Source organism: Rhinoraja longicauda, chromosome 16 (assembly GCF_053455715.1).
Source record: "Rhinoraja longicauda isolate Sanriku21f chromosome 16, sRhiLon1.1, whole genome shotgun sequence".
NCBI lineage: Eukaryota > Metazoa > Chordata > Chondrichthyes > Rajiformes > Arhynchobatidae > Rhinoraja > Rhinoraja longicauda.
The window spans coordinates 44977316-44999347 of record NC_135968.1 but is presented as its reverse complement, the minus strand read 5'-3'; the positions used below and the strand labels follow the sequence as shown (position 1 = coordinate 44999347).

General features: G+C 45.3%; 1 protein-coding gene across 1 annotated transcript in view; it reads left to right on the top strand.

The window, feature by feature from the left end:
• Positions 1-22032, top strand: part of LOC144601510 (myoferlin-like) — a 285637-nt gene that overhangs the window by 205641 nt on the left and 57964 nt on the right. Inside the window, exons 46-47 of the mRNA XM_078413727.1 lie at positions 11521-11660; positions 20014-20102. Coding sequence (XP_078269853.1) covers positions 11521-11660; positions 20014-20102 — 229 coding nt within the window. The remainder of the gene's footprint in view (positions 1-11520; positions 11661-20013; positions 20103-22032) is intronic.

Here is a 22032-nt window from a genome sequence, read left to right as displayed (position 1 = left end):
AAAAGTACTCAATAAATATCACATTGATAGTCCTTATTCATTTCCTTCTTGGATTTTATGCATAACTTTGCTGATTCCAAGGCACAATTTATTTTTCAAGTGGGGACTCACTTGAAATGCTGAGGTTGTGGGAAGTGCATTACAGATTCAGCCTTGGGAAAGGATGGGTCGCGATCCCGATGGTTTTAAACTGGACTTGAATGTTTCTTCCATGTATGGCTTCTGCTATTCATCTGCTATAAATCGTACTTGGACTGGTCAGCTTTGGAGCTGTCACGGGTAATCCCCAGCACGTTCTAGTCTGATGACCGCAGGTAAAGCAGTTCTGACAAAGACCATGAGAGGTAGTTGAGGTAGGAACATTGGCTGTCTTTCCATCTCCATTCACTCCGGGCACTTTTCCAAAAACTGCTCTGCCCATCATTGTGGTTACACCTCATGCCCTGCAAAACCCTTGCTCCATAACACATCATACCATGTAAGGGGACTTGTCCACTGAGCCATGTGCGATTGTGCAGCAAGACAAATCATTGGTGCAGCTTGCCAGGTCATACTGTTGTACCAGGGCAACGGTTGAAAGGAATCCACGTTGTACTTTAAGAACTTTGAGCAGCTAATTGGATTAAAGAGTAAAGATTGTCATTCTTAACGAGCAAAGGAGGTTTAAATCATTACCAGTTTTATTGATTCCAGTGCTCTCGGCGTGCTGTTGCATTGTGGTGTTGACCAGGGTTGCCAACTGTCCCGTATTAGCCGGAACATCCCGTATTTTGGGCTAAATTGGTTTGTCCCATATGGGACCGCCCTTGTCCCATATTAGGCCATGGGGGCGCTGTAGGCCTGGACCCTGTAGGCCCAGACCCTGTAGGCCCAGACGCTGTAGGTGCCAATGCTGTAGGCCCAGATACAATAGGCCCAGACGCTGTAGATCCCGACAGTTTGGGTCCCGACACTCCAAGTTTCTGACATTTTAGCTCCAGACAGTCTCGGTCCGGAGGCCCGGGCGTTGCCTGACGGAGGTTGCGTGGCAACCCGCCTCCCGGCCTGGGCGGCTACCATTGGTGGAGCGGGAGCATGTGGCCGCTGGCTGGGTGAGGTCACGTGGGGCACGGGGCGGTGATGTCACCTTGTCCCGTATTTGGGAGTGAGATAGTTGGCACCCCTAGTGTTGACTCCCTTGTATTTTGCTAACTTTGTGGCACGTTGCAATGTCTCCTTTTATCACCGATGCTTAGTGCATGTATTGCTGCCTCCTAATCGTACAACTTGATGCAGACTCTCTTAGATTTCTTGTGTGAAAACACCAGTGAAACCATTTCTATTTGAAGTGCCTCTTGCAGCGAGACGAGCACCTACTGCACATTACGTAGCTTCTCTGTACTGTATTCTATGGTATTGTGCTGCTTTTCCTAATCCCCTCCCACACACCCTCCCCCCTCCCACACATCCTCCCCCCATGCACGCTAAACTTTGGGAATTTAGAAAAAAGTGCATCGAAAGTTCAGTTTCACATTATATTTGAATCCAGAGTGATCCTTTTGGATTTTTTTTCAACAATCTGTGTAGCTGAATGAACATCTATTGAGATTAATAGTTGTACTTACATGTCTCACATTGGTGTCACTGTGCACAAGACCTACATTCCAGGCACCAGGGGCCACTGTGGGAACTTTGAACGCTGGTGAACTTGTTAATATTTTTGCATTAATTTTGCGTTTGTGGAACTGTCCTCGGGACCTCTATATTTAAACCAGAGAAACACTACAATTTGGTTCTAATTGTGAAATCATTGCGGGCGCATTTAAACGCAAGGCTTTTTAAACTGGCAGTGTGGCGGTGGGGATTTCTTTGCCTCGAAACGGGTAACTTTAGATTTCTGGATCTTGAGAATTGTACGCAATTGACGGGAAATTTTCAGAGTGGCACGGATATTCTCTCTGACCCATAAAATGTTATTCAAAAAACAAAACAAAAAAAATCCCAATGCTTTCAAAATGTGTTGAGTTCAAACATTGATTTAATCTTTTAACGTCAGATTTCAACAGAGCAAAACAGTGTTTTCGAGCAGTAATGAGAGTGGGCAGATGCTCGAGCCAGACAGGTCGGTTTGACATGGGAATGAACCCAAGGAGTATGAAAAGTAAAGATAATAGGTGCTAAAATGAGAGTGAAATGTTGTGAAGAGCATTTGGTTTTGCTGATGCGGAGAGATTTGTAGTGGGGCAGCTGGGGGTGATTCTTTCTGCCTGTGTGTGCAGTGTCAGGGACTTGCTGCACAATATCCTTTCTGCCCTCTCCATGAACTGGGCAGCTTCCTTTCACCAGTTTATTTTAACTTGTGCTTTGGCAGTTGTCTGAAAGCTGCAGATGTCCATATAAATAAATGTGCTACTTGCCTTAGAAAGCTGTACACTAGTACTGGAAAGTTAACCATTTCCTTCCAAAATCCAGCAACTAATTGAACCATTAGTTAGTGTGCACCAGGCAGCCATGCAGTTTGTGTACAGATCTGGCAGTCCATCTCGTTACACTTTTAACATGGTTTTCAGAATTGGCAGCCAAGCGGTTTGTCTGTTACCACCAAGGCTTCATTTATTTTGGAGGTGCCTTCATAACTAGAACTTTGAATTTGCATTGGTTTGGCTTTTTTTTTATTGGGTGCTACTATTTGTCTTGTGCAAGCATAGTTCTAGCTCTGTGTTTGAACCAGTTGTGCTCTCAGCCCTGTAACTGGTAAGTATTTCACGCTCAAGGGATCAGTTTCCTCGACGTTATCTCTGTTCATTCAAATAGCCGTTGCCCTTCAGTCTATGAAATCCCGAGAGGTATGGAGAATGTGATCAGGAGCAAAATACTCACGGCAGCTTGCAGGTTGCAGAGAACAACCACGGGGTGTACGTACGTTCCATTGCTTCAGAGGTGATATTCATAAGTTCACAAGTTATTGGGGTAGAATCAGGCCATTCGGCCCATCGAGTCCACTCCGCCATTCAATCTGGGCTGATCGCTGCCTCCTGATCCCATTTTCCTGCCTTCTCCCCATAACCCTTGACATCCGTTCTATTCAAGATCTCTGCCTTAAAAACTATCCACTGACTTGGCCTCCACAGCCCTCTGTGGCAATGAGTTCCACAGATTGACTACCCTCTGACTAAAGAAGTTCCTCCTCACCCCCAGAGCGCCCTTTAATTCGGAGGCTATGACCTCTGGCCCTAGCCTCTCTTCCACCAGTGGAAATATCCTTTCTAGACTCTATCTTCATTATACAATACAATACAGTACAATATTTATTGTCATTGTACAGGGAGGGGTACAACGAGATTGGGAATGCGCCTCCCATACGATGCAATAAATTAATTAGCTAGTCAGTATTAATTTAAACAACCCAATGAAACAAATTGGAACAGTTTTAAAACAGAATAAAGTGCAAGTAGATCTGTGCGGGTTCACTGTGCGATGTGACCATCCGGCTCAGCAGGACCGGTTCATAGCAGCTATGGCCCTGGGGATGAAGCTGTTCCTGAGTCTGGAGGTGCGGGCGTAGAAGACCTTGTATCGTCTGCCCGATGGTAGAAGTTCGAACAGACTGTTGCAGGGGTGTGAAGAGTCTTTGTGGGTGCTGGTGGCTTTTCTGAGGCATTGTGTGTTGTAGATGCCCTCCAAGGCTGGTAGCTGTATTCCGATGGTCCTCTGAGCTCTATGGACTACCCGCTGAAGAGCGTTCCTCTCTGCCTCCGTGCAACTTAGATACCACACAGGGATGGTATCTGTGTTAGGATGCTCTCTATGGTGCAGCGGTAGAATGTCGTCAGCAGTTGTTGGGGTTGACCAGACTTTTTCAGCTAGTCTTAGGTAGAACAGTCGTTGCTGTGCCTTCTTGACCAGCGCAGCAGTGTTATTGGACCATGTTAGGTCCTCCGAAATGTGAGTGCCCAGAAACGTGATGCTGGACACTCTCTCCACACTGTCCCCGTTGATAAAGATCGGGGCGTATTCCCCGTTGTGTGACCTACGGAAGTTGATGATCAGCTCCTTGGTCTTGGTGGTATTTAGGGACAGGTTGTTATCAGAGCACCAGTCCGCCAGGTTCTGCACCTCCGCTCTGTATTTTGTTTCATCACCGTTATTATTCTATTTATGATGCTGTGGAATGGGGTGATGTGTGTTCAGTTCCAGACAAGGTGGCGTATTCTTGGGGGACTCTGTTTTTGTGGTTATTGCAGCTTAATTTCACCGCGTACAATCCAGATGTGGTATTGTTGGCATAATGGAATTTCATAGTATGTGTGACTTAAAAATAAATAACCAGCTTGAGCTTATTAATGATGCGGTGTCACGTATCAGCTTGCTGGAATTCTTTTTATGTTTCAAATTGTGAGAATTAACTATTGTAATCTTTATTCTGAGCATGTTTCTCATTGCTAGAATGGGACAAATTGTGGGAGATTTTGTTGCCCAATGTGTCAGATCAGCAACAGGTGACAATCTTTTCAAAATGATAGGACATCAAATCTTTACACAAAGAAGGCTTGTCTTGCCAATGTTACTGTTGAAGAATGTTACGGGTCTGAAGAAGGGTCTTGACCCGAAACGTCACCCATTCCTTCTCTCCTGAGATTCTGCCTGACCTGCTGTTACTCCAGCATTTTGTGAAATAAATTACTGTTGAGAAATATTCCTAGAGTTCTACCCATATGATCTTAGTTTAGTTTAGAGATACAGACTGGAAACAGGCCCTTCGGCCCACCGAGTCTGCACCAACCAACGATCCCCGCACTTTAACACTATACCACACACACCAGGGACAATTTAAACGTACACCAAGCCAATTAACTTACATACTTGTACGCCTTTGGAGTGTGGGAGGAAGCCAAACATCTCAGAGAAAACCCACGCAGGTCACGGGGAGAATGTACAAACTCTGTACAATCAGTACTCTGCAGTCAGGATGGAACCCGGGTCTCCGGCGCTGCAAGCACTGTAAGGCAGCAACTCTACCGCTGCGCCACCGTGCCGTCCTTCATCTTTTGAATATTTCTGCCAGGACCTTTCTGAAATCATCTGGGCCAGTTCTGGGCTGTAAATAATAAATTTGCAAGTATTTCAAAGAATGATTTGGCAATGATATTTAAAGCTGGTGGACTGAAAGTAGATGCTTATAACGCAAAATGGACAGGTTCCACACGATGTGCTATGCTTCCCTAAAGGACAGGCAGCCGAGTTTCTGTCAGTACTAACCAGGCTGCGAACATCCCAGGATTGCACCACATCATCCAAGATGGTGGGACCTTGAGGGAAATCGGTTGGGACCGAGGTGGGGGTGTATAATGGAACCTATAGCCCGTCGCTGCAGTGGCATCGGGTGTACGCTACTGCTGCTGCTGAGATGTGCTGCACTTAGCTTCCGATTGAAGTTGGATCTTTGTAAACAGTCAGGTCAGATAACGATATATCATATTTGTAGGAAGGAACGGCAGATGCTGGTTTAAACCGAAGATAGACACAAAAAGCTGGAGTAACTCAGCGGGACAGGCAGCATCTCTGGAGAAAAGGAATAGGTGTTTTTTTCAGGACAAGATCCATTCTTCAGACTCCTGAAGAAGGATCTTGACCCGAAACGTCACCTATTCCTTCTCTCCAGAGATCTGTCTGGCCCGCTGAGTTGCTCCAGCTTTTTGTGTCTATTAACGGAATGTCATTCTGAGTTTTGCCATTTCATCTGCGCCATATTTCTTGTTTCTTCCAACAGACCACCCCAGCAGTCTCAGTCTCCAGACTCAATATATGCCACCGTCTGTCTAATCTCTGGTTCCATCCCATACAATATATGTTCAGTCTGAAGAAAGGTCTCGACCCGAAATGTCGCCCATTCCTTCTCTCCAGAGATGCTGCCTGTCCCCGCTGAGTTACTCCAGCATTTTGTGTCTGCCTTCGATTTAAACCAGCATCTGCAGTTCTTTCCTACCTGTACAATATTAGTCGGTTTCTCCTTTCTAGCATAAACAAAAGTGGGACAATTTTCAGATGTGCCCTCTGACGGAATCACTGCCATCACTGGACATCTTGTGCTCTGTGCCATGAAAGGAATGGAAGCTTCTCCTGCCGTTTGCAAGACAGTGAGACATATGTTGTCATGCCATGCAAGACCAAGACTGCACTTAGTAGATCATGCTGCCTAAAGTATGATGAGTAGTTCCGCCACCTGATTCTGAGGACAAACTTAGACAGCGCCAATCCATTTTTCTACCTTGTATTCCTGTTTATAAGTGATAGGAGCTGAATTAGGCCATTCGGCCCATCAAGTCTACTCCCACACAAGGCTGATCTATCTCTCCCTCCTCACCCCATTCTCTGGCCTTCTCCCCATAACCCCTGACACCTGGACTAATCAAGTTGGCTCAATTTATTACTCAGAAAGTTACAAATCTCACCCATTCACTTCTTCAGGTTTACTCCTGTCATCAGAATGTTTCTCAAAATTCTAAATCCCTGCCTGATAGCTACTAACCCTAAAGCCATTGGAAACATAAGAATGTATTTTAATCAAATGGTGAAAAAAAAAATCCAGAAAGGGAAATGCCCTTAAACTATTGCTTAGAAGTCATTTTTTATGAAAGAAATTCTTCCACGTAGGTTTTTTTCCCTCATATTTTTACTAATCTTCATACAAATCCACACCCAGGGCCTGAAGGACCAAGTTCAGGACAACATGCAGAGGGTCTTTTGGTGAAATCTCCGTGCCTGCGTGCATGAAGGCAGTAAGACATACATGGTGATGTCAAATGGCATAGAATAACTTCACTGCTCAATTTAACCAATGTACACAACCGCAAGGAGCGCTGAGGGAAGAGTGACCAGAGGCGTGAGGCTGGGTTAATCTCGGTAAAAGGGCTTGATCCAAGGTGAATTTCTGTCGAGGAATTTGAGGCTGGACTCTTATTTTGGGGTCGAAGACTTTATTTTGTTCTTCTGTTGCCGGTTGCACCACTTGCAGTTGGCACACCATCTGCCTTCCCAAACATCTGGTCAACAATTCATTGCTTCTCCCACTTCCGTTCCAGCGCTCCCTCCACCCTCCCTCGAATTTAATATAGCTCGTAACTCGCCGAATTCCTCCACATCTCCCAGGATTGCCGTTATTCCTTTACTTCAGTCTGCAATGAAACAAAATCAAGGAAGAGAGGCCTGTTCTACCACTCAGTGCCTTGGGCTCCATGCTGTGTGGCATGCTGGAGCTTCACCTTTAGTTTAGTTTAGAGATACAGTGCAGAACCAGGCCCTTCAGCCCACTGCGTCTGCACCAACCAGCGATCCCCGCACATTAACTCTATCCTACACACACTAGGGATGATTTTCAATTTTACCGAAGCCAATTAACCAACAAACTTGAGCGTCTTTGGAGTCATGGGGTGATATAGTGTGGAAACAGGCCCTTCGGCCCAACTCGCCCACACTAGCCAATATGTCCCAGCTACACTAGTCCCACCTGCCTGCGCTTGGTCCATATCCCTCCAAACCTGTCCCATCCATATACCTTCCTAACTGTTTCTTAAATGTTGGGATAGTCCCAGCCTCAACTACCTCCTCTGGCAGCTTGTTCCATACACCCACCACCCTCTGTGTGAAAAGGTTATCCCTCAGATTCCTATTACATCTTTTCCCCTTCATCTTAAACCGATATCCTCTGATCCTAGATTCACCTACTCTGGGCAAGAGACTCAGTGCATCTAACCGATCTATTCCTCTCATGATTTCATGCACCTCAATAAGATCACCACTTATCTTCCTGCATTCCAAGGAATAGAGTTCCAGCCCACACAACCTCTCCCTGTAGCTCACACCCTCTAATCCTGGCAACATCCTCGTAAATCTTCTCTGTACCCTTTCCAGCTTGACAACGTATTTCCAATGACATGGTGCCCAGAACTGAACACAATATTCTAAATGTGATCTCACCAACGTCTTATACAACTGCAACATAACCACACAACTTTTATACTCGATACTCTGACTGATGAAGGTCAATGTGCCAAAAGCCTTTTTGACCATTTTATCTACCTGCGACTCCACCTTCAGGGAACCATGCACCTACACTCTAAGTGTAAGAAGATAACTGCAGATGCTGGTACAAATCGAAGGTATTTATTCACAAAATGCTGGAGTAACTCAGCAGGTCAGGCAGCATCTCAGGAGAGAAGGAATGGGTGACGTTTTGGGTCGAGACCCTTCTTCAGACTGATATCAAGGGGGCGGGACAAAGGAAGGATATAGGTGAAGATAGGATGACAGTGGGAGAACTGGGAAGGAGGAGGGGAAGAGAGGGACAGAGGAACTATCTAAAGTTTGAGAAGTCAATGTTCATACCACTGGGCTGCAAGCTGCCCAGGCGAAATATGAGGTGCTGTTCCTCCAATCTCCGGTGGGCCTCACTATGGCACTGGAGGAGGCCCATGACAGAAAGGTCAGACTGGGAGTGGGAGGGGGAGTTGAAGTGCACAGCCACCGGGAGATCAGGTTGGTTAAGGTGGACTGAGCGAAGGTGTTGAGCGAAGCGATCGCCGAGCCTTCGCCGAGCCTACACTCTAAGATCCCTCTGATCTATAATACTCCCCAGATCCCTACCACTCACTGTCTAGGTCCTGCCCATGTTAGTGAGTATGGAAAAAACCCGAGATCCTGGAGAAAACCCACGCAAGCCAAGGGGAGAACGTACAAGCTCCGTCTAGACAGCACCCTGCAGTCAGGATCCAACCCGGGTCTCTGGCATCGTAAGGCAACAACTCTACTGCTGTGCCACCGTGCCGCCCACCTTCAGAATTCGTCCCCAGTGAGGCAAAGCCAAGAGATACCATGGTCAAAATTTGCTGTGCTGCTCCAAGTGTGGACATGCCCAGCTCAATGCTACTTGTTCAATTGAGATAAGACAGTTTATTACCAATGAAGCTAGTTTACAAGTTTGAGGAGCAGTTATCCACACAAAATGTAGTTGGCAATATTGAATGAATCGTTAAATAATTTTAGTGTAAGTAAAGATTTCCATTATTTATGAAACTTATTCAAATCTGCAGATGGTTTCTGAGAAATGTGTATTTAACAAAATCAAGGCATAAAATAGGAGAAAGAGACTTGTACTTGTCAGATATAAGATTTAACTTGTAATCTGAAAAATAACAAATCCTGTAAGCATTTTATGTCAGTGGCATAAGGGAGAATATCTGTTTTGATTTGATTTATTCACCTCTTCAATCATTTTTCATGTGTCATGAGCAGTGCACATGAATATCAATAGAAGAGCTGACATTGATGGGTTTAAAAGGTGAGGGTGTGGAGCAATGAATAGACAGACATAATTAGCTTTCATTTCAGTCACTTATTTGATACAGATCACGACTGTTTATCCAGTTCCTTTCTATCAAGATTAAGAGGATCGCTTTGTTTCTTCCGATGGCTTAGTTGGTAAAGACACCACCCAGCATAACATTAATTTTGTTTTTAGATACAGCATGGAAACACACCCTTCAGCCCACTGTGTCCACGCCGACTATTGTTGACACTTGTTCTATGTTATCCCACTTTTGCATCCGCACTATACACTGGCAGCAATTTACAGAGGGCAATTAACCCTCAAAACCTAAGCCAAGCACAGTCGGCTCCATCTCTGGAGAGGAGGAATGAAAACCCATTCCTTCTCTCCAGAGAAGCTGCCTGTCCCGCTGGGTTTCTCCAGCTTTTTGTGTCTATCTTCGGTTTAAACCAGCATCTGCTGTTCCTTCTTACACAGTAAGCTCCATTCCCAGTTTGTATTGTATTCCAGGTTCAAAGACAGTTTCTTCCCAGCTGTTACCAGGCAACTGAACCATCCTACCACAACCAGAGAGTAGCCCTGAATTACTAACTACCTCTTTGGTGGCCCTCGGACTATCCTTGATCGGACTTTGCTGGATTACCCTGCACTAAACGTTATTCCCTTATCATGTATCTGTACATTGTAAATGGCTTGATTGTAATCATGGATTGTCTTTTTGCCAACTGGATAACATGCGACAAAATCTTTTTACTGTACACTTGACAACAAACTAGACTAACTCTGTTAGCTCATTTTAGTTGAGACACTCGGCCTCCTGTGACCTAGGGCCAAGGAGAGGTGAAAAAGTGAAGCTGGCTTCTTACCTTTGATCACAAACATAACAATGAATGATCATGTGCCAATATTTGACCTGACAAGAATGCTTGGAGTGCCCGTGTAAGTGAGATGAAGGATCCGCGCAAAGCTGAAAGAAAGTCTTTTCAGACTCCCATTGTTTCCCACTGTCAATGACGTGGATGAAGCAAAGTTGACCATAAAGAATCGGGGCGGTCACAGTGGCGCAGCGGTAGAGTTGCTGCCTTATAGCGAATGCCGCGCCGGAGACCCGGGTTCCATCCCGACCACTGGTGCTGTCTGTACGGAGTTTGTACGTTCTCCCCGTGAACTGTGTGGACTTTCTCAGAGATCTTCGGTTTCCTCCCACACTCCAAAAACGTACAGGTTTGTAGGCTAATTGGCTTGGTAAATGTAAAAATTGTCCCTGGCGGGTGTAGGATGGTGTTGATGCGCGGGCATTGCTGGTCGGCGTGGTCCCGGTGGGCCGAAGGGCCTGTTTCCGCCCTGTATCTCTAAACTGTACCTCTAAACTAAGTAATACATGAACAGTTTATTTTTTATTGAAAGACTTCCCTCCACTCCACAAGATGCAAAGTTGCTTGTTGCAAAAATGAACAAGGTGCAACAGGAGTATAAACGTGGAATGGAGGGTGGGGGACTCTTGCAAAGGTCTTGGGGTGTGGCAGGATTTGTAGCTTGTGGATATTGTGCCAATGTAAGTAACTTAATGAAAAATAGATGTTACATAATTCCCTGCACCTTTGTAGGTTCTGAGGCTTCATAATACACTGGTCACATCTTTTTTAATTTAGTGAACAATTGTTGGTACATTTCACAAAGATGTGTCCATATTTGTGCAGAGAGGAGTCTGAACTGTCTAAAATTAAACTTTTCTTAATTTGTTACTTAACCTTTAAGTTTAAGGTTAGAGTGGTCACGTTGGCGCAGCGGTAGAGTTGCTGCCTTACAGCGAATGCAGCGCCGGAGGCCTGGGTTCGATCCAGACTACGGGTGCTGTTTATATGTAGTTTGTACGTTTTCCCCGTGACCTGCGTGGGTTTTCTCCGAGATCTTCGGTTTCTTCCCACACTCTAAAGACGTGCAGGTTTGTAGGTTAATTGGCTTGGTAAATGTAAAAATTGTCCCTAGTGGGTGTAGGATAGTGTTAATGTGCGGGGATCGCTGGTCGGCGCGGACCTGGTGGGCCGAAAGGGCCTGTTTCTGTGCTGTATCTCTAAACTAAACTAAACTGAAAAGATTTAAGGAGAACCCTATGCCTTTGTTATAAATTGGCACTGAGAAACAATTTTAAACTGCATTTTGATCTTGTTATGTGTGATCCACCATTGATGTTGCAATTTTTATATTTGACACAGAAAATAACAAAACTCTAAATGAGCATCTTGGACCTGCAGAGGAACGTCTAGCACTTTATGTTTTGCGACAGCAAGGACTTGTACCAGAGCATGTGGAAATGAGGACCTTGTACAGCACGTTCCAACCCAACCTTACACAGGTAACCCCTTGAATTTTGATGTCTGAATTCTGACCCAAGACAGGTTTGGAGTGAGTGAGTAAATTTGCCTGCACTGATCGGGTGGCACAGTGGTAGAGCCACTGCCTTACAGCGCCAGAGACCCGGGTTCGATCCTGATTACGGGCACAGAGGTTGTACGTTCTCCCTGTGACCTGCATGGGTTTTCTCCGAGATAGAGTCATATATAGTGTGGAAACAGGCCCTTCGGCCCAACTTGCCAACACCGGCGAACATGTCCGAGCTACTAGTCCCATCTGCCTGCGCTTGGTCCATATCCTCCAAACTTGTCCTATCCGTGTGCCTGTCTAACTCTTTCTTTAACATTAGGATAGTCACAGCCTCAACGACCTCCTCTGGAAGCTTGTTCCATACACCCACCACCCTTTGTGTGAAAAAGTTACCCCTCAGATTCCTTTTAAATCTTTTCCCCTTCACCTTGAACCTATGTCTTCTGGTCCTTGATTCCCCTACTCTGGGCAAGAGATTCTGTGCATCTACCCGATCTATTCCTCTCATGATTTTATACGCCTCTATAAGATCACCTCTCCAAGGAATAGAGACCCAGCCTACTCAACCTCTCCCTATAGCTCACACCCTCTAGTCCTGGCAACGTCCTCATAAATCCTTTCTGCACCCTTTCCAGCTTGACAATATCTTTCCTATAACATTGTGCCCAGAACTGAACACAATATTCTAAATGCGGTCTCATCAACGTCTTATACAACTGCAACATGACCCCCCATCTTCTATACTCAGTACTCTGACTGATGAAGGCCAACGTGCCAAAAGCCTTTTTGACCGCCTGCTGAGTTATCTACCTGCGACTGGACCTTCAAGGAACCACGCACCTACACTCCTAGATCCCTCTGCGCTACAACACTCCCCAGAGCCCTACCATTCACTGTGTAGGTCCTGCCTACTTCAGTTTCCTCCCACACTCCAAAAATATACAGGTTTGTAGGTTAATTGGCTTGGTGTAAATGTAAAATTGTCCCGAGTGTGAGTAGGATAGTGTTAGTGTCAGGGATCACTGGTAAGTGCGGACTCAATGGGCCGAAGGGCCTGTTTCCGTGCTATATCTCTAATCTAAACTAAACTAAACTTTATTGGGACAGAAGATCTCAAGAAAATATTTCCTAAAATTTAGAGACTGGGTGGGTAGATGCAACATTTCACTGGTGAGAGAGTCCTGACAATAAAGGGACCTTGATTTATAATGTTCCAGATAAATTATTTTACAGAGTTCAGGGAGTGGGTGTTCTGTTAGTTGGGGGAGTAGGTGTTCCTTCAGTTGTTGAAGTGCAGAATCTTTTTCCACATTGAATTGCTGAGACTGCTTGACCTGGATATGTTTCGTTGCTTGTCCGTACATTTTAATCTTTTCCAATATAATGAATACCCTTTAATCAATGGCTATTTGAGTAAATGAAATGGACAAGTATAGAAAGTACAGTTAAAGTTTGTGGAAGTTACAGATCTCAGCAACAGAGTAGAATAGTTTGCGGCTTCAAGGCAGATGCTGAAAATATGAAATAAAAAAGAAAATGCTGGAATTGCAAAGGGTTTTTGACATAAAATATTAACTTTCTCATTTCACAGATGCTGCCTGAAACTGAGTGATGGTTGTATTTTCAGTTTTTTAAGAGCATTTAGTTGGACTGATGTTCACTTACACCGATCAGCCAAAACATTATGACCTGATGAGCCAAAACATTATGACCACCTGTCTAATATGTTGTTGGTCCTCCGTGTGCAGCCCCATACACAGCAGGTTGCGATGCACTGTGTATTGTGACACATTCCTCCCGTGACCACCATTAACATTTTCTGTGACTTATGCCACAGTAGACCTTCTGTCGGGTCGGACCAGACGGGATAGCCTTCGTTGCCCTCGCGCATCGATGAGCCTTGGGCGCCCAACACCCTGTCGCCGGTTTGTGGTTTGTCCCTCCTCGGACCACTGTCGGTAGGTACTCACCACTGCTGACCGGGAGCACCCCACAAGCCTTGCCGTTTCAGAGATGCTCTGACCCAGTCATCTGGCCATAACAATTTGGCCCTTGTCAAAGTCGCTCAGGTCTTTACTCCTGCCCATTTCTCCTGCATCCATCACATCAACTTCAAGAACTGACTGTTCACTTGCTGCCCAATATATCCCACCCCTTGACAGGTGCCATTGTAACAAGATCATCAATGTTATTCACTTCGCCTGTCAGTGATCATAATGTTTTGGCTGATCGGTGTACATACCGGATGAATTTTAGGGTGGATAAATATAACGTGATGCACACGGGAAAGAATATAATGGGAAGAATGCTATTTTAATTGTACTGTCTTAAGTGGAACCTGTGACATGTGCCCTTGAGAACATTGAGTAAAGGAACCGGAATGTCATGTGAAACCTTTACAAATCACTGTACATCATAATCAGTTGATTCGAGACACAATGCTGGAGCAACTCAGCGGGACGGGCAGCATCTCTGGATAAAGGAGGGCCTCGATCCGAAAAGTAACCCGGTCCTTCTCTCCAGAGATGCTGCCTGTCCCGCTGAGTTACTCCAGCATTTTGTGTCTATCTTCGGTGTAAACCAGCATCTGCAGTTCCTTCCTGCACATTATCAGCTGATTATTGTGTACAGGCCTGAACACTACCCTTCAGAAGACAAATATCAGCACAGAGAAGGACTAACTGGAGGGTACAAGAAATAAGGGACTTGAGTGTATGAGCAGATTAGCATAGTAGTGACGAAGGACACAATTGATCAATAGACATTTTGGTACTTTGGCTCCACCATGCCTCTCTGAAATGTTATATACTTTTCTCAGGTCTCCCTGCAACCTCCAGAGAAAACAATGCAAGTCTGTCTGATAGAAACATAGAAACATAGAAAATAGGTGCAGGAGTAGGCCATTTGGCCCATCGAGCCTGCATCGCCATTCAATATGATCATGGCTGATCATCCAACTCAGTATCCCGTACCTGCCTTCTCTTCATACCCCCTGATCCCTTTAGCCACAAGGGCCACATCTAACTCCCTCTTAAATATAGCCAATGAACTGGCCTCAACTACCTTCTGTGGCAGAGAATTCCACAGCTGTCCCTGTAGCCAATACCCCCGTATCCAGGCATCGTTCTGGCAAACCACCTCTGTGCCCTTTCTAAAGCCACCACGTCCTTCCTGTTATGGGGCAAACTACATACAATACTCCAAACGCAGCCACACCAAAGCCCTTTAAAGCTGCATTGTGACTTCCTGACTCTTATACTCAATGCCCCGAACAATGAAAGCAAGCATACCGTATGTCTTCTTCATCACTCTGTCTACTGGTGTTGCCACTTTCATGGAGTTGTGAACTTGGACCCTAAGATCCCTCTGTACATCAGTGCCATTAGTTATATATTTTCCCTTTACACCTTCCCAAAGTGCACCACCTCCCACTTGCATGGATTAAACTCTACCTGACCTTTCTTGGCCCATTTCTGTAGCTGATTTGTATCTCGCTGTGGACTTTGACAGCCTTCCTCGCAATCCCAGCAATCTTGGTGTCACCTGCAAAGTTGCTAACCAATCCGTCTACACTTGCATCCAAGTCATTTCTATAACCTTAAACAACAGAGGTCCCAGCACAGATCCCTGTAGATCTCCACTGGTCACAGACCCCCAGCCTAAATCTTGTCCACGACAACCTACCTCATCTCCCAGTTGCCAAACACTTTAATTCCCCTTCCCATTCCCACACTGGCCTTTCTGTCCTGGGCCTCCTCCATTGTTAGAGTGAGGCCAAACATGAATTGGAGGAACAGCATCTCATATTTTACTTGGGCAGCTTACACCTGAGTGGTATGAATATTGGCTTCTCTAACTTCAAGTAACCCTTGTACCCTCTCTCCAACCCTCTCTCCATCCCTCCCCGCCCGTCATTGTGCTAGCTTCAAAGTCGTCTTGTGAATCGCATTTGCTGTAACTCATTTTCACCTCGTCCACAGCCTGTTTCCTTTATCATCGTTACATTAGTGCATATCTTTCATTCATTTGCTCTATATCTCTCTATACCTCTGTCTATATCTCTCATTTCCCTTCGCCCTGACTCTGTCTGAAGAAGGGTCTTGACCCGAAACGTCACCTATTCCTTTTCTCCAGAGATGCTGTCTGACCCGCTGAGTTACTCCAGCTTTTTGGGTCTATCTTTGGTTTAAAACAACATCTACAGTTTCTTCCTGCACAACCCTCTGTTTTCTATCAGTAATGAGTCCATATGACTAAGTCACTGTTCCTGTGCATCCTAATCTTCTGGATCAACATACCATGGGGAACTTTTATCAAATGCCTTACTAAATTCTAAGCAGCCAACATCCACCACCCAACCCTTATCAATGATCTGTGACACCTCCTCAAAACCTCAATGACGTTAGTCAGACACGGTCTGCTCTGTACAAAGCCATTCTGACTCGCCCTAATTAACCCAATCTCTTCCAAATGGAGTAAATCCTATCCAGAAGAATCCTGTTCAATAGCTTCTCTACCACTGACATGTGGCTCACAAGCCTGTAATTCACTGGATTTTCTCTACTTCCCTCCTTAAATAAAGGAACGTCATTAAATATTGTCCAGTCCTCTGGAACCTTGCCTGTGGCTAAAGCAGATGTAAACATCTTTGTCAAGGATCCCACAATCTCAGCTTTTGCCTCTCTTCATAACCTGGGATAGATCCCATCAGGTCCTGGGGACTTATCCACCTTAATGCTTTTCAAGAGTCCCACCACCACCACCTCCTCAATCTCAAACTGCCCTTTCGTTTTGGTATTGATGTTACTGAGGTGAGAAGAAACCTTTTTTCACCCAGAGAGTTGTGGATTTGTGGAATTCTCTGCCACAGAGGGCAGTGGAGGGCAATTCACTGGATGAATTTAAGAGAGAGTTAGATAGAGCTCTAGGGGCTAGTGGAATCAAGGGATATGTGGAGAAGGCAGGCACGGGTTACTGATTGTGGATGATCAGCCATGATCACAATGAATGGCGGTGCTGGCTCGAAGGGCCAAATGGCCTCCTCCTGCACCTATTTTCTATGTATTCTCCACATTGATCGCACTGTGCCTCATGTCCTGCTCCTGGGTGAAAATGGATGCAAAGTACTTGTTTAGTACCTCGCCTACATTCCAAGCACAAATCCCCTTCTTTATCCTTGAGCAGTCCTACCTTCTCTCTGGTTACTCTCTTATTTTAAATGTCGTTTTAAAAAGCTTTGGGATTTTTCCAACCTTACTCGCCAAAGCCATTTCATGGCCCCTTTTTGCCCTTCTAATCACCTGCTTGAGTTCTTTCCTCCTTTCTTTATATTCCTCAAGGGCCCTGTCTGATACCATCCTCTTAAATGCAACTGTCCTCAACGCACTTGTTGATGAAGTCTATGGTAGCAGTGTGTAGGAAGGAACTGCAGGTGCTGGTTTAAACAGAAGAGGAACACAAAGAGCTGGAGGAACTCAGCAGGACATGCAGCATCTCTGGAGAGAAGAAATGGGTGATGTTTTGGATTGAGACCTTTCTTCAGACTTCATCTGTCTTCTCAGTCTGAAGAAGGGTTTCGACCCGAAACGTCACCCATTCCTTCTCTCCAGAGATGCTGCCTGACCCGCAGAGTTACTCCAACGTTTTGTGTCTCTCTATGATAGCAATGGCGTATTCATCTAGGTTGAATGCGGACCAAGTCCACCAACTCAATGCAGCCATGAAGGATCCCATCTATTTCCTCAGAACAGCATTGCAGGCTTTCTGTATCAGATCCTCCTGTTCCAGTTTCTGTTTGTAAACGGAGAGTAGAAGCACACCAAGGTGATCAGATTTGCCTGGGAGCAGAGCAGTATGTGGTTTTGATCATTATGTAGCTGTGGTCGAGGATGTTTAGGTCTCTGGTTAAGCATGAGACATGCTGATAATATTTCGGCAGCACACTTTGATAGGTTGGAAATTTGAAGAAATTAGTGTTCCACATTTGATGAGTAGGAGGTTGCCCAATCATTGATTTGCAACCAACAGAAAGGATATAGACAATAGGTGCAGCAGTAGGCCATTCGGCCCTTCGAGTCAACACTGCCATTCACTATGATCATAGCTGATCATCCACAATCAGAAGGTATTTATTCACAAAATGCTGGAGTAACTCAGCAGGTCAGGCAGCATCTCGGGAGAGAAGGAATGGGCGACGTTTCAGGTCGAGACCCTTCTTCAGACTGATGTCAGGGGGGCGGGACAAAGGAAGGATATAGGTGGAGACAGGAAGATAGAGGGAGATCTGGGAAGGGGGAGGGGAAGAGAGGGACAGAGGAACTATCTAAAGTTGGAGAAGTCGATGTTCATACCACTGGGCTGCAAGCTGCCCAGGCGAAATATGAGGTGCTGTTCCATATCCACAATCAGTATTGTTGTCTTCTGATGTGGAGGATGGAACTGCCGATGCTGTTGTCATCTGATCCTGAGAAGTTAGTTTAGAGATACAGTGTGGAGCCAGGGCCTTTGGCCCATCGAGTCCATGCTGACCAACAATTACTCGTACACTCGTTATTTTGATCCCAGTTTCACATCCTACTCACTAGGGACAATTTCTAGAAGCCAATTAACCTGCAAACCTGCTCGTCTTTGGAAAGTGGGAGGATACCAGAGCACCTGGAGAAAACCCATGTGGTCATAGGGGAGAACGTGCAAACTCCGCACAGACGGCATCCGTCGTCAGGAGCGAAGCCGGCTCTCTGGTTCTGTGAGGCAGCCACTCTGCTGCTGTGCCACTGTTCCCAATAATCCAGAATTACTGGGAATGGATGATCAATTTGGGCAAGCAGTCTGCTGATGGAAGAAGTTCCTATCTGGGTTATCCTGCACCAATATCATGCCTTTTGGGACAAGGAAAACATGGATGAGCTGCAACAAAACGTGAGGGAGAAAATTGTGAAGTAGTTTTTTGTAGTTTTACTTTTGACGGTTAGTTGAAGATTGTACACTTTCTGAGAAAGTAAGTAGGGTGACAAACAGAAGTGTAGAGATTTGAGAAGTTGTTGTTCAACCACTTATTATAACCCAAAAGGAAGACTAGTTGGAAAGACATGGATGTAAATGAGGTAAAGGAATTGGGACAGGTTTTGGAATGAATTGTATTGAACTAAGCAGAGAGAAGCCAGAAATTCATCTGGAAGTGACTAAAAGCCTTGCAGCAAATGGCATGCTATTAATAAAGCTAATAGAATGATGAGCTGTTACCAAATCAGTGGACTAAACTCCAAGGCTGTTGTGCTGAAACTGACCAGCCGAGTCAGGCTACACCTTCAGCCTTGTCACATGTGGCACTGGGAAACATTCAATCCTTCAAGGCTCTGCAACGAAGGGTCCTGAAGACTTGGATATCAAGGAAATCATTCACCTCTGAAATCTTCAGAGGTGAATGAGAGTACTGAACAGAAAATAAGGAGCACTGTTTTTAAGCTGCAATGCCAGATAAAAGCATGTGGTGGCAAATTGTGTAGGAAGGAACTTAGGGTTGCCAACTATCTCACTCCCAAATAAGGGACAAAAGGTGATATCACCGCCCGCGCCCACGTGACCTCACTCAGCCAGCGGCCACGAGCTCCTGCTCCACCAATGGCGGCCGCCCGGGCCGGGAGGCGGGTTGCTATGCAACCTCCGTTAGGCGAACACACTCGGCCCTGCTCCCCGAACACACTCTGTTAGCCTACACTGTCCGGGCGTACAGTGTCCGGGCCTACAGCAGCCCCCGGGCCTACAGTGTCCAGGCCTACAGCGCCCTCCGGGCCTAATGCGGGACAAGGGCGGTCCTGTACGGGACAAACAAATTTAGGCCAATATACAGGATGTCCAGGTTAATACGGGACAGTTGGCAACCCTATTTATAATAGACATTAATCAGTAGTCTATCTTTTGATGCCCTGAGATTTAGGAATGTAAGTCTGCCTTCCGAATGTCACCCACAATACGTGCAAATAGAGTTGGCTCCAATTCATTCATTCATTCATCACAGAGGAAGATAAATTTGTAAATTGGATGAGAGCGAGTTTATAGAATTTTGGCCACTGCAGTTGAAAGAGACAAATGGTTTCTCCCCTCTGCAACTGTGTACTTGAATGAGACATGATCTAATTTATGCATGATCCAATCACTGTCAGATTAGCACCCACTGGTCTTGCATTTGTAATGGTGTTTTATTTAGCTTCTGTTGTGATAAGTAGCTGCATAATGTTTGCTATTCCCAAATGGTCATCAAGTGTTTTGTTTCTTCCAGGCAGTAGGGCATTGATTGTCTCACACCTTTTTATCTCTTGCATTAGGGAAAACTACAGATGTGGGTGGACATTTTCCCAAAGAGTCTCGGCCCACCTGGGCCACCGTTTGATATTACACCCCGTAAGCCTAAAAAGTAAGTGAGGATTATATTATTTCTGCTTTTTTACTTGTATCGATGGAAATTACTCAAAAGGTCACACAGCATCACTGAAAAGAGAAGTAATTACTACTTGAAGGTGTTTATTCGCAAAATGCTGGAGTAACTCAGCAGATCAGGCAGCATCTCAGGAGAGAAGGAATGGGTGACGTTTCGGGTCGAGACCCTTCTTCAGACTAATTATTACTTCATCATCTCCATTTCCCTCTTTGCAGATGCCGGCTAGAATTGCCAACTGTCCCGTATTAGCCGGGACATCCCGTATTTTGAGCTACATAGGTTTGTCCCATATGGGACCGCCGTTGTCCCGTAACAGGCCCGGAGGGCATTGTAGGTCCGGATGCTGTAGGCCCAGACACTGTAGGCCCGGGGGCCGCAGTAGGCCCGGACACTGTAGGCCCGTGGGCTGCTGTAGACCCGGACAGTGTAGGCTAACGGAGTGTGTTCGAGGTACGGGGCCGAGTGTGTTCGCCTGACAGAGGTTGCATAGCAACCCGCATCCCGGCCAGGGCGGCCGCCATTAGTGGAGCTGGAGCATGTGGCCGCTGGCTGGGTGAGATCACATGGGGCGTGGGCGTTGACGTCATCTTTTGTCCCTTATTTGGGAGTGAGAAAGTTGGCAACCCTAATACCGGCTGACATTGCATTCATAAAGATGTTATTTTTGGCTATCACAATAAACAGCCATGCAATGCTTGCTTACTGTTACCAGCATGTTCTCCTTTTATTCCTGATTTCCAAAATCTGTTCTTTTACTTTCAAGTGGTTGTGCTGTGTGATACATTTTTTGACATTCATAATAACTATTTGTCTGTATTCATTTAATGAACAAATCATTTGTATTAGGTTATGGAGCATAAGCTAAATATCTTGTGACTATTGCATTTTCTGTTGGCATCCATATAGGGTAATATTAGTAAGAAGTGGTAACATCAGGTCATAAGGGAGTAGAATTAGGTCATTCATCCCATCAAGTCTAATCCACCATTCAATCATGGCTGACCTATCTCTCCCTCCTAACCCCATTCTCCTGCCTTCCCCACACACTGTCTGACATCTGTACTAATCGCTGCCTTAAAAATATCCACTGACTTGGCCTCCACAACCTTCTGTGGCAAAGAATTCCACAGATTCACCACCTTCTGACGAAATAAATTTCTCCCATCTCTTTTCTACAAGAACGTCCTTTAATTCTGAGGCTATGATTAGTCCTAGACTCTCCCACTAATGGAAACATCCTCTCCACATCCACTCTATCCAAACCTTTCACTATTCTTTATGTTTCAATGAGGTCCCCCCTCATTCTTCTAAACCAGCAAGTACAGGTCCAATGTTGACAAACGCTCATCATAGGTTAACCTACTCATTCCTGGGATCATTCTTGTAAACCTCCTCTGGACCCTCTCCAGAGCCAGCACATATGGGCTCACAATATTCCAAATGTGGCCTTACCAGCCCTTAGAGCCTCAGCTTTACATGTGTGTCAGCATACATCCAGATGTGTCACAGTGTGTGTGTATATGCAACGCCTGTTTAAGTGTGTGATCTATACAGATGGGATATGTTGACTGGAACTGACAGATTCTTTTTTAAGGAATGGTCAGTTAGAATTATATGACTGCCAAGAAAATTGATACAATTGTATCTGTTAGAAACAAAGAAAGTTCCCGTTTCCTTTTCTACAAGATTGGTTTCATCAGTTTAGTTTATTGTCACAGGTACAGTGAAAAGCTTTTGTTGCGTGCTATCCAGTCACCAGTAAGACAATACATGATTACAATCAAGCCATTCACAGTGTATAGTTACATTGTAATTGTATTTGTAATTCAAATTAATTTATTAGCCAAGTATGTAAAAACATACAAGGAATTTGATTTGCTATACAGTCATACCAAAAAAGCAACAA